Raw genomic sequence first — 16,867 nt, forward strand, 5'->3', positions numbered from 1 at the left:
TTCTCTAACTACATTGGTAAAGTATGGAATCAACTACCACATGATCTTACATCTCAGACTTCTCTCCCACTCTTTAAAACTAATTTAAAACTTTTTCTCAATAACTACTGGTTATGCTCTTGTACCAACCCTGACTAACTGTTATCCTTAACTAACTGTTCCACTCCAAAACCACTATATTCCTACCAATAAACCCTCTATATACTACACTCTATATATTAACCTATATTTACTTAAATACTAATGTCTCTGCGTCTCGACTACTATTTTCCTTATTTGTCTATTTAAGTAAATTTTTCTATTTTTTATGTCATATTTAAGTCAATATTTTTTTCTATTTTTTATGTAAACTTTTTTTTTTTTTACTCAATTTTGTATTACTCTCTTTCGATGCCTTTTGTAATCATTTATGTTACATTTTAAATTTTTGTAAGTTTTTTTTCTCTGGAGCTTTTCTCCCCGGGCCTCTACTGAAAATGGACATGTATCCAGTTGGACTAGCCCGGTCAACAAATGTAAAATAAAATAAAATAAAATAAATGTTGAATTACACCCAAGTTAAGTTATACACTAACTATAATGAGAATAATCAGGACAGTTTAGGCTTGTAATGATCATTGTAAGATCTGCTTCAGTGACATGCCCTCCCTGTGTTCGAAAAGGTTTTCTCTGGGTGCTCCAGTTTCCTCCCACATTCCAAAGATATGCAGTAGGTGGACTGGAGACACTAAATTGGCCATAGGTATGAGTGTGTGGTTTGGAAAAACTACTACAGCAGGGATAGCCGTGAAGAGGCATAAACCTTGGCTCTAGATGATTATCACTGTTGAAGTGACACCCCGACCCCATGTGCAAAAATGGGAAAAAGGGGTTGTGGGTAGATGGAGGGATCATCATAATATCTGTTCAAGTGCTTTCTTGATCTTTGATGTGCAGTCCCTAATAAGGACAGCATCACAACTTACCTTCAAAATATAACCACAGGATTTATGATCAGTGTACGTGCATTAAAAAGTTTGAGATGCAGTATCACAGATTTCTTGAATTTCAAGATTAAGAACCAGCTCTAGAGGTGAATTATGCATCTCCTGTTTGCAGACAGTAAAAGATTTGCCTCACATTCAGTTGGAATTTATCTACTTGGAAAAACAAGGAACAGATTATTTACTGATCCTTTTGTTAAAAAAATTGTAAAATTTTATTGTTGCCACATGGGTAGAAATGACTATGTTTATTTTCTCTATTAAAGAAGTGGAAGCCTTGAACTGGATCACCATCATTCTCAAAGCAATGCAGAAGCTTAGGAGGAAATGGAAGAGTCTTATAACATGTTGTTAGAACAACCAGTTTAAAGAAATAATCTAAACAAGTTATAGTGAAAAATTGTTCAGGTTAAAGTTGCCACATTCCACAAAATCTTATTTTTTTTCAGTGGTCAGTTCAAATTCTGGAATTTTATAGCATTTTCCTGGAAAAAATAGAAAAAAAAAACAAGTGTATTTGGCTGTGGAATGCTATACTGTTTGACAACTTATTTTAAATGTAAACTTTCAACTCCCAAATTCTGATTTACTAGTGTTTGTTCTTCTAGTGCTTTCTGTCTACTTGGAGCTTATAATAAGGTCCATAAAAATACCAGATTAAGACAGATCTACCTTCCTTTGGAGAACACATCCTATGAATTCTGCTGAGTATCTCTTGACTACTTTCTCATATCTGGAAACTCAGAACTTATAAAACTTGATTGCCTATAAAACACCTTTCTTATTGATAGTGCCTTCAAATTACATTCAGAATACATGTGGCTGTACAGATCATGTCAGTTATTTTACTACTCTCTTATGAAAACTCTACAGTGGTTTACCTTTTGGCTTTAATCTCTACTTCCCATTCTTTCAGAAGCTGAGGAACAACTGCATCTGATACATCCTGTTTGTTCAGACTCCAGAGATCCTTGTTTTCCAGGGGACGTTTGTAACCCAGAAGAGCCATCCTGTAAATAAAGTGGATGTATTAGATGAAACAGGTAGACAGTCATTTATAAGCTAGTTAGTTGGCTGTACAATCAGTCTTCTAAGAAATGTTGGATAGAATACCTAGAATATGCAAAATTACTTCTTGTCACAGTAACTCAACAGGGGGCTAGTTAAAAAGGTCTCAGACGAATACAAGAGGCATTTCTATTTACTTTAGACAACATCATCCCACTGTAACTATTTAAATGTTCCCCTAGCAGGAATGTGTGGTTCTTGACTCTAAATTAGCTGGTAACAGTTTTACAGATTTTTTGGGGCAATTCAATTTTCTTACACCCAAAAACATTCTGCTTGAGCAACTATATATATGTAGTGTGTGTGTGTGTGTGTGTGTGTGTGTGTGTGCGCGCGCGCGCGTGGGTGAGTGCTCCCTTGGTTTGATTGAATGCTCATTTGGTTGATGAGTGATAGGTATGTTGTTTAAAATCAAATGTATGGATAGCTGAACACTGAAAATGGTAAGAGACTGTTTTATCATGAAAGATGAGTGGGGTTGGAGGGGGTGAGATCATTTGTTTGTGTGTGTGTGTGTGTGTGGGGGGGACTTGGGTTAGGGTCAGGGATAGGTTGGGGTGATAAGTTTTGTATGCTTATGTGTATTTTAGGGTTAGGGTCAGGATTACGTAAGGGGTTAAATGTAGTGTTGCTAGTGTGCGTTTGTGTGTCTGTGTGAGTCTTGCATAGTGGCAATGTTAAGTGAAGGTTTTCATTAAGTTAAGGTGAATGGTTAGGGTTGGGGAAGGGCCAATGTTAGGGTTAGCACCCACTAATAAGGTGGCACAGTGGGGGCAGAGCCCCCCACATCCCATACCCATAGCTAATTATATACACCAACTATGAGATCACACTACAGTGGGAAAGGGTGCGAAACCCCAATCCCCACTGTACTGCGATTCTGCACAATAATGGTCCATACCATTTGAGCTTCTGGGTTTTTACAGTCAAGGCCTGATATTCTAATGTTGCTCTTTTCAGCATTTGATCTTTAGTCAGGGATCCATCTATATATACTGGAAGTCGATGGGAGAAAAAGTACAAATGTTCAAGGAATTATTCAGGGCTCTATCACCCCAAGAAGAGGAGGAAATAGGTGGAGTTGAAGAAGAATGGCAGCGCCTCAAAATAACATGTGTGAAGACTACAGAACAGATATGTGGCTGAGCCAGGTATGGAAATAAGATACATAAGGAAAGCTGGTGGTAGAATGCAGATATCCAGGAAGTCATCAAAAGAAAGGAGGAGTGCAGAAAAAAGTGGGAGACAGAAAAGATCAGCCAGGCTGGGAAGGAATACTGGTTGGCTAAGAAAGGCGTTGCAATAGCAAAGCACTCTACCATCTTCTGGAAAGTGACTTGGTAGATGACACAAAGAAACTATATCAGGTTACAAGGCAAAGATAGAAAGATAAAGAAGATAGGCAGACACCCTTCATAAGGAATGCCAGCAACAACCTGCTCACCAGTCCACAGGACATCAAAAGCAGATGGAAGGAGCATTTCCAGCAGCTTCTGAATGAAGAACACCCCAGATAAGCTGTACTATTCGAGACATCCTACAATAAGAGAAGAACAGAAGCCCACCCTAGAAGAAGTAAAAATAGCACTAAGGAAAATGAAGTCAGGGAAAGCAGCAGGCTCAGATGAGGTCACAGCATATGTGATAAAGATGCTGGATGAGACAGGGGCGAAATGGCTCCTGAGGGCAGTGTGAAGAGAAAGGCATATCCCACATGAATAGAAAATAGGCATACTTGTACCAGTGTACAAGACCAAAGGGGACATCCAGAACTGTGGGCAGTACAGAGGCATCAAACTCCTATCACACTGCATGAAAATTCTGGAGAGGGTGAATGATAGATGGATACACAGAGTGGTATAAAGTAAGATGGGGGGGGGTGAGCAGTTTGGATTTAGATCAGGATGCAGCACAACTGACCCGATGTTTGCAGTGAGACAGACAGTTTAGAAGACGCTACAGATGAGGAAAGAGTCTGACTAGGGCATTCCTAGACTTGGAGAAAGCATATGACAAGGTCCTAAGAAAGCTGATGTGGGTGGTACTGCAGTGGTTCTATGTCCCAGAAACACTGGTAGAATTAGTGCAGGCTATGCACAAGGACCCTGTGACTCAAGTACAAACAGTGTTCGGTCTCACAGAGGGGTTCCCAAGGGGAGTGGGTGTGCACCAGGGTTCAGCTCTGAACCCACTACTGTTCATACTGGTGATGAACTACACTAGCAAACAGGTTAGAGGGGAGAGATCAACAAAGTTGCTATATACAGATGATGTGGCATTACAGGCAGACTTTGAGCAAGAACTTCAGCAAAGGATAGGGGAATGGAATGCAAAACTGCAGGCACATGAGATGACACTAAGCACAGATAAGATAGTGGCAATGGCAGCAAATTGGGGAAATCAGAAGAAGCTGATAATTGAGATAGAATGAAAGATACTGGAATAGGTTAACAGCTTCATGCATCTGGGAGGGGTGGTTAAGGAGAAGGGAAGTCTGAATGAAGAGGTCAAAGCTAGAATCAGAGGGGCAGCAGCCAACTGACATAGAGTCTCCGGTATAATGAATGACAGAAGAATGCCAAAGAAGCTGAAAAGTAAGGTGTACAAGACAGTGGTGTGACCAGTACTACTGTATGGTATAGAAACTTGGGCAACAAACACAGAGCAGATGAGGAAGCTGGAGGTGATGGAAATTAAATGCCTGAGAAGGGTGGATAGCTGTAAACTGTGGGACAGATGAAAAAATGAGGACAAAAAAAGAAGCCAAAGTAGGCCCAACTTCAATAAAGATCAAAGAGAACAGATTATGGTGATTCGGACACATGTCCAGAAAAGCAGAAGACAATCTGGTGAGGAAGACGATTTGGAACAGACAGGAAGAAGGTAAGAGGAAACAAGGACATCCAGCAAAGAGGTGGATGGATTGTGTGAGTGAAGATCTGCAACAGGCAGGCATGAGTGTAGAACAAGGCAGAGGTGTGGCATTAAATCAGGAGAGATGATGACAGTTAACAAGATACCCTGATCCGTTGTAGAAAATGTGGAAAAGGGGGTTGGTGACGATGATAATGATGATGTATGTACATATGGCTGTCTTTCATAACAGCAGATGGTCAGATCAGGAAATCGTTACTCAATATGGGAATAAGTGAACACTCAGAAATGCTACTGCTCTATTCCTATGTGTTTGAGCATGCTGTCTGCTTTCTATGGGAGATCATGTTGCAGCAGGGCGGGGAATTTGCCCTTACTATGATATGGTGTGACCCTGAAGTTTGTATATATAATAAGCAGGGGGTGTAAGGGCTTGTCCACCCCACATACCCCTACTTCAATATTCCAACTCCAACATTGCACTTCAATGTAGAAAGGGCAAGGTTCACCATGGTGGTCAAATGGTTCCTTTCCAGGGGAAAAGATGTTGGCAGTCCGTGCTTTCGTTAAAGTGAAGTTTTGCTGAACTGGGAATGGGTAAGTGAGTCTCGATTAAGTGGTTTTTCGATGGATCAAAGTAGATCCATATATACACGTGTGTATGTACGCGTGCGCAAGCGTACATGTTTCTGCTGTGTTTTCATGTGTTTTCTCTGTGTACTGTAGTTTACGCTTCCAAACACAGGATGATTGACTGGCTACTCCTAAGTGTCTATATATACTGCATTTACCCTTGCTCTGGCACATTTAATTAGTGCTGTAGTTAGCACTTAACTCTACAGTCTGAGATTCAGTTCTGACCTCCACATACTCTGGGTGAATTGTCCATGCTTTCCCTGTGACAGTGTGAGATTATGAATTTATCCTTATGCTGATGAGCTGCCATAGCTTTCACATTCCTGTACCTTAATCAATAAGGAGAAAGACAAAGGAGGAATTGAAGTGCAGGCCTTTTCTTCTTTTCATCTGGGTAAAGACATCAGCATGTGAGTGATCTCTGATACCGTTATGACTTTTTATGTGGGGATAGCACTGTCTTGCTGCACTTTGTGAGACAAGGACAAAATGATTGACTTCAACAATTGGCTAAGCTTCTGGTGTCATTCTAAGGGGATCCATTATCTCTGCCTGGGACAAAATGGTCGACAGACCACGATGCTTTGCCAGAGATGGCCTTCACCTGTTGCCCCTGGGATTCCAGATATTGGCTAAGGCTCTTGTCACCCCTATAGTGCCTTTTTTAGGCAAGGTTCAAATGACAAATTCACCACCATAACAGGAACAAGCAACCAAAAACTGAGGGTAATACTACTCAATGCTAGAAGTCTAAATCTCAAAATGCATTCACTCTAGGCACCCCTTAAAATGGAGAACATTGATATCTGTGCAGTGACTGAGACCTGGTTCAAGGCTCTAGAGAGCACCCCTGCATTACCAGGCTATAACTCATACCACACTTTTCGGCCATCTAACGGACCAGAACACCAAAGGTGGAGGTATGTCCGTATTCATTAAGGATATCCACACCACCAGGCTAGCTGTGCAGCATAATGCATCCAAGGTTATCCAAGTGCAACTAACTCTGGGCAAAACTGCAATCCAAATTGTAGCTTGCTACAGATCCCCTACCATGCCCCAGGAATTCCACTCTTTTCTTGATATACTGGAAAATATTAGGGTTCAACCAAACACCCTAATAATAGGCAATTTCAACTACCTCACCATTAACTGGGAAAACTACTCATGTACCAACTCCTTTGCTCAACGCTTTCTGGAATTCATAAATTCCAATGCCCTGGATCAACTTATCCACACCCCCACCAGGGGCAACAATATCCTAGACCTAGTCATTACCAACATGAGCGACCAGTGTTCCACACCTGAAATCAACTACTCACTGGTCAGATCGGATAAGCTAATCACCCTTGATATCCACATCCCACCCCCACCCACCATTAAGGAAACTACGGTAAAAAATTTCTCCAAAGCCAACTTCATGCTTCTTAAGACAGAAGTGACAAACTTCATGACATCCATGCAGATGGGCAATACATTTACGACTGCTGAATCCTACATAAATGCACTTTACAAGCACTTACACAAGTGCATGGATCGCGCTATCCCAAACTGAACCAAGACGCTATCCTCCAAAAAAAAAGGAAGCCAATCTGTTGGTCCCCTGCCATAAACAAACTCTACAACAGAAGGAAGAAACTGTTGCAAAAGAGAGTAAAATCCCATGAGTGGAGGAGCTGCCTGGTCACCCTGAGATCCCTTATAAGATCCTCAAAAGCTAGCTACGAATACAAAATTGCCAATGATTCTAAGGGCAACCACAAAGCATTCTATAGCTATGTCAAGAATCTCAATGGCAACATACAGATCTGCTCTGAGTTTCAACACAACGGCACGAAAATTACAGAACCAACTGATATTGCCAACATCCTGGCAGACAGGTTCAGTGCTAACTTTACCCCCCTCTCACCCCCTAAAGGGCCCATATCTGTACAGGAAGAATGCAGAGTCCCTGTAATCACATCTATGCAGGTAAAAGCTACACTCTCTAAAACCAAAAACACAGCATCCATGGGGCTGGACAACATCCCAGCCTGCATATTACATGAACCTCAGAACGAAATGGCTCTCCACCTAAGCACCATGTTTAATCATAGTATCACGTCAGGCTTTGTGCCCAATGAATGGCGCACAGCAACAGTTATCCCACTTCACAAAAGAGGAGCCACCACTGATCCTGGGAACTATCGGCCTATTAGCCTAATGAGCCTGGTCTGCAAGGCCATGGAATGTATCATCATGGAACTCATAAACAAAGACATTGGTAACCTCCAAACTCTGGACCCCACTCAGTTCAGGTTTGTGAAAGGCAGATCATGCCTTCGGAACCTGATCGACTTCTTTGAGGCAGTCACCAAAGCCCTAGATGAGGGTAAGGTAGTTCACACAGCCTATCTTAACCTCGCCAAGGCTTTCGACACCATCCCCCATTCTGGAATTATAGCTAAACTCACTAAACTAGGTATAAATCCCTATGTCACAATATGGGTTGCCAACTGGTTTACTGACAGAACCCACACTGTAAAAGTTGCAGACACAAATCTGACTTCAAACCAGTGACAAGTGGAGTACCACAGGGTTCAGTCCTGGGACCTCTCCTGTTTGGTACCTACTTTTCTGAAGTACAGGCTAACACAGAAGGCCTCTGGCTAATGAAGTTCACAGATGATTGCAAACTTGGAGCCATAGTCGAGCCCCCAAATGATGTGGATATCCTACAGAAGGGCCTCACTGAGACAGATGCCTGGTGTCAGAGGCATGGCCTCAAGCTCAATGCCAAAAAGTGCATTGTCAACTCTTTTGGTAAAAACTCTCTACCCATGAACTACCACATAAACAGCAGTCTACTTAATGCTGAATGTGTGATAAGAGACCTTGGGACCCAGGTGGACAGTAGTCTTTCCTTTGATAATCACATCGCCACAGTAGTCAGGAAATCCTTCTATGTGGCACACCTCATCACAAAAGGGTTCTTATCCAGGAAAAAACAGGTCATTGTTCCCCTCTACTCGGCACTCATTAGACCCATTATCGAGTACAATGCCCCTTTTGGAATGTACCTCACAAGACATCTGCAGCAGCTGGAAAGGCCACAGAAGTACCTCACAAAGAGGACTGCTGGCCTCAAATAGATGCCCTACACTGACTGTCTCAAAAAACTCAAGCTTTACTCTGTAGCATATCGCCTACTGTGAGGAGATCTCTCCCTAACATATAAAGCTATGTTAAACTCAGAGCTGTTGGACATGCTACACCTTAAGAAATCCCAGTCCCTCCGAGCTACAAGCTCTAGGGACCTAAACCTTGTCACCACAATAAACAGGACATGCTGGAGGGATAGATTCCTATCCCAGAGATTTCCTATTCTCTGGAACAAGCTACCCATCTATGCCAAGCAAAGTTCGTCATTAGCACTCTTCAAGAAAAATCTTGATGAGTGGATGGGAAATAGGAAATACACCCCGGGGATCACTTCTGTGGCTCTGCTCGATAGGGGCACAGGAAATTAACTTTCTTGGGTGGTGTAAGCCAGGGAACCTTGTTGGCTAGGCTTACTTAGGCCCTTGGGCCGACAGCCTAGTACCTACCTATGAAGCATCTCTTTTGACTTACACAAGATTTGCCTGTTGGGGGCATTTTGAACTGTCTCTTGCCTGTGTTTGAAATTTATTTAATGAGAACAGTTGCACAGATGGGCCCACTCTTCTACTGAGATGCATTAAGCTGTGATTTACTGTGTCTTAAGCAAGGAGGAAGGCTACAAAGGAATTTAAGCCAAGCCCTTGTTGCTACATGACTACATGAAGCAGTGTCATGGCACCAGTACTGTATCTGAAGGACAACATTTTCAGTCAAATTTATCCCCTCTACTATGATAATTAAGTAAAATGATCTATTAAGAATTTGAGCTACAAGATGAGCCATCTGTGCTAGTCCCATTATCCAGTACATACTTAGCTGCACATCACTGCAATAGCCTCACACCTCACTGAATTCTTAAAGGTCAATGTGCCAACAATTATCACTTTGACTAAACTTAAGCATTCTTTTTTACTGAATTAACTCTAGGATATTTTTGACTTTTGCAAAAGTTAAGCACTTTGTTTTGATGGACATTAAATCCAAGATATACTTGACTTCTGTACTAAAATTAAGCATTCTGCTTCTTGTTCCGTACTTTATCTCATATTGCCTGCTGCTTATTATTGCATATCTCAGGCTGTTCAGTTATTGCTATTTGATTACCATTTTTTACCTTGAATACTGTTGGTATTACTCATATTGCCATTTTATTCTAGAATAACTCCTGCATCCTGGTCTTTGCCGTTAGGAAATGCTTCCAAACTAATTGGTATCTCAAGAATACTATTTTCATGTGCTCTCTCTGTGTATTGTAGTTTATGCTTCTAAACACAAGATGATTGATTGGCTACTCCTAAGTGTCTATATATACTGCATTTACCCTTGCTCTGGCACATTTAATTAGTGATGTAGTTAGCACTTAACTCTACAGTCTGAGATTCAATTCTGACCTCCACATACTCAGGGTGAATTGCCCATGCTTCCCTGTGACAGTGTGAGAGTATGAATGTATCCTTATTCTGATGAGCTGCAATAGCTTTCACATTCCTGTACCTTAATCAAGAAGGAGAAAGACAAAGGAGGAATTGAAGTGCAGACCTTTTCTTCTTTTCATCTGGGTAAAGGCATCAGCATGTGAGTGATCTCTGATACCGTTATGACTTTTTATGTGAGGATAGCACTGTCTTGTTGCACTTTGTGAGACAAGGACAAAATGATTGACTTCAACAATTGGCTAAGCTTCTGGTGTCATTCTAAGGGAATCCAGTATCTCTCTGCCTGGGACGAAATGGTTGACAGACCATGGTGCCTTGCCAGAGATGGCCTGCACCTGTCGCCCCAGGGATTCCAGATACTGGCTAAGGCTCTTGCTGCCCCTATAGTGCCTTTTTTAGGCAAGGTTCAAATGACAAATTCACCACCCTAACAGGAACAGGCAACCAAAAACTGAGGGTAATGCTACTCAATGCTAGAAGTCTAAATCTCAAAATGCACTCACTTGAGGCACTCCTTAAAATGGAGCACACTGATATCTGTGCAGTGACTGAGACCTGGTTCAAGGCTCTGGAGAGCACCCCTGCATTACCAGGCTATAACTCATACCACACTTTTCGGCCATCTAACCTGGACCAAAACACCAAAGGCAGAGGTGTGTCCATATTCATTAAGGATATCCACACCTCCAGGCTAGTTGCACAGCATAATGCATCCGAGGTTATCCAAGTGCAACTAACTCTGGGCAAAACTGCAATCCAAATTGTAGCTTGCTACAGATCCCCCACCATGCCCCAAAATTCCCACTCCTCTTTTCTTGATATACTAGAAAATATTAGGGTTCAACCAAACACCCTAATAATGGGCGATTTCAACTACCCCATCATTAACTGGGAAAACTACTCATGTACCAACTCCTTCACTCAACGCTTTCTGGAATTCATAAATTCCAATGCCCTGGATCAACTTATCCATACCCCCACCAGGGGCTACAATATCCTAGACCTAGTCATTACCAACATGAGCGACCGGTGTTCCACACCTGAAATCAACTCCTCACTTGTCAGATCCGACCATAAGCTAATCACCCTAGATAGCCGCATCCCGCCCCCACCCACCATTACGGAAACTACAGTAAAACATTTCTACAAAGCCACTTTCATGCTTCTTAAGACAGAAGTGGCGAACCTCTTGACACCCACACAGATGGACAATACAGTTACGACTGCTGAATCCTACACAAATGCACTCTATAAGCACTTACACGAGTCCATGGATCGTGCTATCCTAAACAGAACCAAGACGCTATCCTCCAAAAAAGGATGCCAATCTGGTGGTCCCCTGCCATAAACAAAGTCTACAACAGAAGGAAGAAACTGTTGCAAAAGAGAGTAAAATCCCATGAGTGTAGGAGCTGCCTGGTCAGGCTCAGTATGAAGCTGAGATCCCTTATAAGATCCTCCAAAGCTAGCTACGAAAACAAAATTGCCACTGATTCTAACGGCAACCACAAAGCATTCTACAGCTATGTCAAGAATCTCAATGGCAACACCCAGATCTGCTCTGAGTTACAGCACAATGGCACAAAAATTACAGAACCAACTGATATTGCCAACATCCTGGCAGACAGGTTCAGTGCTAACTTTACCCCCCTTTTACCCCCTAAAGGGCCCATATCTATATAGGAAGAATGCAGAGTCCCTGTAATCACATCTATGCAGGTAAAAGCTGCACTCTCTAAAACCAAAAACACAGAATCCATGGGACCAGACAACATCCCAGGCTGCGGTTTACACAAACTTCAGAAGGAACTGGCTCCCCATCTAAGCACCATGTTCAATCATAGTCTAACGTCAGGCTTTGTGCCCACTGAATGGCGCACAGCAACAGTTATCCCACTTCACAAAGTGGGAGCCCCCAATGATCCTGGGAACTATCGGCCTATTAGCCTGATGAGCCTGGTCTGCAAGGCCATGGAATGTATCATCATGGAACTCATAAACAAAGACATTGGTAACCTCCAAACTCTGGACCCCACCCAGTTCGGGTTTGTGAAAGGCAGATCATGCCCTCTGAACCTGATCAACTTCTTTGAGGCAGTCACCAAAGCCGTAGACAAGGGTAAGGTGGTTCACACAGCCTATCTTGACCTCACCAAGGCTTTCGACATCATCCCCCATTCTGGAATTATAGCTAAACTCACTAAAATAAGTATAAATCCCTATGTCACAAGATGGGTTGCCAACTGGCTCACTGACAGAACCCACATTGTAAATGTTGCAGACTCCAAATCTGACTTCAAACCAGTGACAAGTGGAGTACCACAGGGTTCAGTCCTGAGAACTCTCCTATTTGGTATCTACTTTTCTGAAGTACAGGCTAACACAGAAGGCCTCTGGCTAACAAAGTTCACAGATGAATGCAAACTCGGAGCCATAGTCAAGTCCCGAAATGATGTGGACATCCTACAGAAGGGCCTCACTGAGACAGATGCCTGGTGTCAGAGGCATGGCCTCAAGCTCAATGCTAAAAAGTGCATTGTCATCCCTTTTGGTAAAAACTCTGTACCCATAAACTACCACATAAACAGCAGTCTACTTAACACTGAATGTGTGATAAGAGACCTTGGAACCCAGGTGGACAGTAGTCTTTCCTTTGATAATCACATTGCCACAGTAATCAGGAAATCCTTCTATGTGGCACACCTCATCACAAAAGGGTTCTCATCCAGGAAAAAACAGGTCATTGTTCCCCTCTACTTGGCAGTCATTAGACCCATTATAGAGTACAACGCCCCTTTTGGAATGTACCGCACAAGACATCTGCAGCAGCTGGAAAGGCCAAAGAAGTACCTCACAAAGAGGATTACTAGCCTCAAATAGATGCCCTACACTGACCATCTCAAAAAACTCAAGCTTTACTCTGTAGCATATCGCCTTCTCCGAGGAGATCTCTCCCTAACATATAAAGCTATGTTAAACCCAGAGCTGTTGGACATGCTACACCTTAAGAAATCCCAATTCCTCCAAGCTACATGCTCTAGGGACCTAAACCTTGTCACCACAATAAACAGGACATACTGGAGGGATAGATTCCTGTCCCAGAGACTTCCTATACTCTGGAACAAGCTACCCATCTATGTCAAGCAAAGTTCCTCATTAGCACTCTTCAAGAAAAATCTTGATGAGTGGATGAGAAATAGGAAATACACCCTGGGGATCACTTCTGTGGCTCTGCTCGACAGGGGCACAGGAAATTAACTTTCTTGGGTGGCGTAAGGTAGGGAACCTTGTTGGCTAGGCTTACTTAGGCCCTTGGGCCGATAGCCTAGTATCTACCTATGAAGCATCTTTTTTGACTTACACAAGATTTGCCTGTTGGGGGCATTTTGAACTGCCTCTTGCCTGTGTTTGAAATTTATTTAATGAGAACAGTTGCACAGATGGGCCCACTCTTCTACTGAGATGCATTAAGCTGTGATTTACTGTGTCTTAAGCAAGGAGGAAGGCTACAAAGGAATTTAAGCCAAGCCCTTGTTGCTACATGACTACATGAAGCAGTGTCATGGCACCAGTACTGTATCTGAAGGACAAAATTTTCAGTCAAATCTATCCCCTCTACTATGATAATTAAGTAAAATGATCTATTAAGAATTTGAGCTACAAGACGAGACATCTGTGCTAGTCCCATTATCCAGTACATACTTAGCTGCCCATCACTGCAATAGCCTCACACCTCCCACTGAATTCTCACACGTCAATGTGCCAACAATTATCACTTTGACCAAACTTAAGCATTCTTTTTTACTGAATTAACTCTAGGATATTTTTGACTTTTGCTAAAGTTAAGCACTTTGTTTTTAGGGACATTAAATCCAAGATATACTTGACTTCTGTACTAAAGTTAAGCATTCTGCTTCTTGTTCCGTACTTTATCTCATATTGCCTGCTGTTTATTATTGCATATCTCAGACTGTTCATTTATTGCTATTTGATTACCATTTTTTACCTTGAATATTGTTGGTATTACTCATATTGCCATTTTATTCTAGAATAACTCCTGAATCCTGGTCTTTGCTGTTAGGAAATGCTTCCAAACTAATTGGTATCTCAAGAATACAACAATTAGATATGGCCGAGTGTTGACTTTTTACAAAGTACTGTTTTAACATGTATTGTGGTGAATTGCTCCCATATGAATTTGTTATTACAACATTCTAATTCACTTTGGAACTGCGCTGATTAATTGTCTTTGTTACTACCATGGGGTAACCAATACCCAGTGTTACAATGTTCACCTTCCTTGCGCTTTACAGGAAGACATACCTAATCACTGTAGACTGTTACATGTTGTAATTACTGGGGAAGTTAGACTAGATACATTTATTGGCTACATTATAAACTTAACATTCAATTTAACTTAAAGTATAACCTTGTTGCTGTAGAAGCTTAGCGCTTGTTTTAACTAAAACGTTGCTGTCACTCTAAAGTACATACTGTAACGTACACTGTCATAGCTTGGAATAGTTGGTGTTTATGCATGGGAATGATTCCTAAGAATGCAGCTACCCTGTCTGCTGCTTTCATGGGAGATGATGGCAGACACTAACCTTTGCTGAACCTGTTTACAGGTGGAGATCTACATGTTATGTCTACTGATCTACAAACTTTGCAGATCTTCAGGGTTTTAGCAGTAATAAATGGTGAATGTTAGAACAGACAGCCAGTTCAGCACAGTGCAGTCAGTCAGTCAGTCAAACATGAGGTGCAAGCCTTTGCTTAGTAAAAACCTTTTCAAGGACCTTCTCCTTGAAAACATCTAACTATTCAAATGTTAAGGATTACAGAAAAGTCACCAATGTATGCATACATGTATTATCACTTTGAATATATCATACAACTACACTTTATGTTTGATTTTGCCTGGAGCTTAATTTACCAGATCTGACACACTACATAGAGACACATTTGGGTTCCTGAATTTTAATTACTGGGTGTGTGGTCTACAGCTGCTCTAAATGCTTTTTTTCACTGAAATGTTCCTGAAACATCTGAGACCCCATACCTTACAATAATTATTTTCTTACAGTGGCACCAATTTTGGTTTATCATATATGTTTTAGTACATTGTGTTCCAAACAACTACATTTCTGAGCCTCAGAAAGTACTGCCATCAGCCCTTTTCACTTCATACCATGATGCCTCAAAAAAGACCAAGTTCATTACACATTTGTTATATACAGCATATATAATCAGCACTCAAATATACCCAGAACATTTCATTGAAAGTATGTGCATATTAAAACCTTTTCACGCCAGCATATGCATAGTATAATGTTTTCAGTGTTATCTGCGACCTTAATTGGCACAGAACTCTTTACAAAAGCACCAACTCACTTAGTAAACCACCAAAAGGTCATCTTTGACAGGAAGCCTGCATTGAGCTCTGGACAAGGATTCTGTAAAATAATAATAAACAACACTTGGATTACCAGTCATGCTACTACAGAAGCATTCACATTTCACCCCTTAAAATTAAAATATGTATTTTAAACTCAGATTAACTTCTGGAAAGATTCTAGTATAACAAAGTTCTTAATAATTAAGAAACAACAATATTCTATATGCAAAACTACTAGCAGGCAGATGAATTTGGTCTTGTATTTAGAGGTTTCAAATTTTTTGTAGAGCTGGAGTCTGTATCGCATTTTTGATTTCAATTTCATATCCCACTAAGCCTGACTACCATGCATATATATTTGTTATAGGACATGGAGGTTAACTTTTGCAAGCATATTCTTTATTTGTTAGTTCACCATGTTAACATGTTAGTAGTTGTTTTATGAAAAAGTGTGTTGATTTCTTCCACCCTTTTTGCTTTGTAAGAATTATTTAAAGTAAAAGACATTCACCTACTGCACAGCTGATGAATAAAGTATCAAAACAGAACACTAGGTTTGATGTAACAGGGACCTTGAAGGCCACTCAAATTATAAGTGGGGAGGTGGCATCTTTGGCAGAAATGCCTGCTGTTTTATAAACTTGTTTTATATATATATATATATATATATATATTTATATATATATATATATATATATATATATTTTTTTTTTTTTTTTTCTGTAAACACATTAGTGCTTTTAGACCAGGTTGCTTTCAAGATTAAATGTGTTATTATTCCTGTTTTTGATTGTTTTTCATCCCAAAATACAAAGAATAATATCTTCAAACTGACATTCTTGTAAAATTTTCAGGAATTCACACTGTAGTACTTTCTTACAAAATACCTAAAACTGTGCTCTTAACTTCTAAGGCAAAAGAGCAGATGCATTTTGAATTGTAATGTCAAAAATTAATTTGATGTTATTTTTATACATCATATAAAAATACAGAGAACTTCACTTTTTATTAAGATTTGCATAGTGTTTTCAGGCCCAAGGTTATAACAACACTATCTATTCATGCTTATGGTAGCAGTTATATTACTTAACTTGGAAAAATAATGACTACATGTTTGCCTCAAAGTGAATCTTCTGGAAATCTTTCATTTTGTCAAATTTGTAATGACTATTGATGTATTGCTTAAAAATTTTCTTATAATATTTTTCAGGAAAAAAATGGTTGGATATACTGTCTTAAGCAACACACTGCAAAAGTTGAGAGTACCAACAGCTGGAAGACAATGTCATCTCAGATTTGTGGACATCAGTGTGCATTTTCTAAACTTTTTT

The 16,867-nt window shown here is 40.7% G+C and overlaps 1 protein-coding gene across 1 annotated transcript in view; it reads right to left on the reverse strand.

Moving 5' to 3' along the window:
* ABCC3 (ATP binding cassette subfamily C member 3) overlaps positions 1-16,867 on the reverse strand; it is a 1,985,081-nt gene that overhangs the window by 1,030,051 nt on the left and 938,163 nt on the right. The window contains exons 6-7 of the mRNA XM_044062096.1: positions 15,533-15,594; positions 1,865-1,993 (exon numbers count right to left, since the gene is read on the reverse strand). Of these exons, the coding sequence (XP_043918031.1) occupies positions 1,865-1,993; positions 15,533-15,594 (191 nt within the window). The remainder of the gene's footprint in view (positions 1-1,864; positions 1,994-15,532; positions 15,595-16,867) is intronic.

This window comes from Protopterus annectens, chromosome 2.part1, assembly GCF_019279795.1.
Source record: "Protopterus annectens isolate FY-2018-M chromosome 2.part1, PAN1.0, whole genome shotgun sequence".
NCBI lineage: Eukaryota > Metazoa > Chordata > Ceratodontiformes > Protopteridae > Protopterus > Protopterus annectens.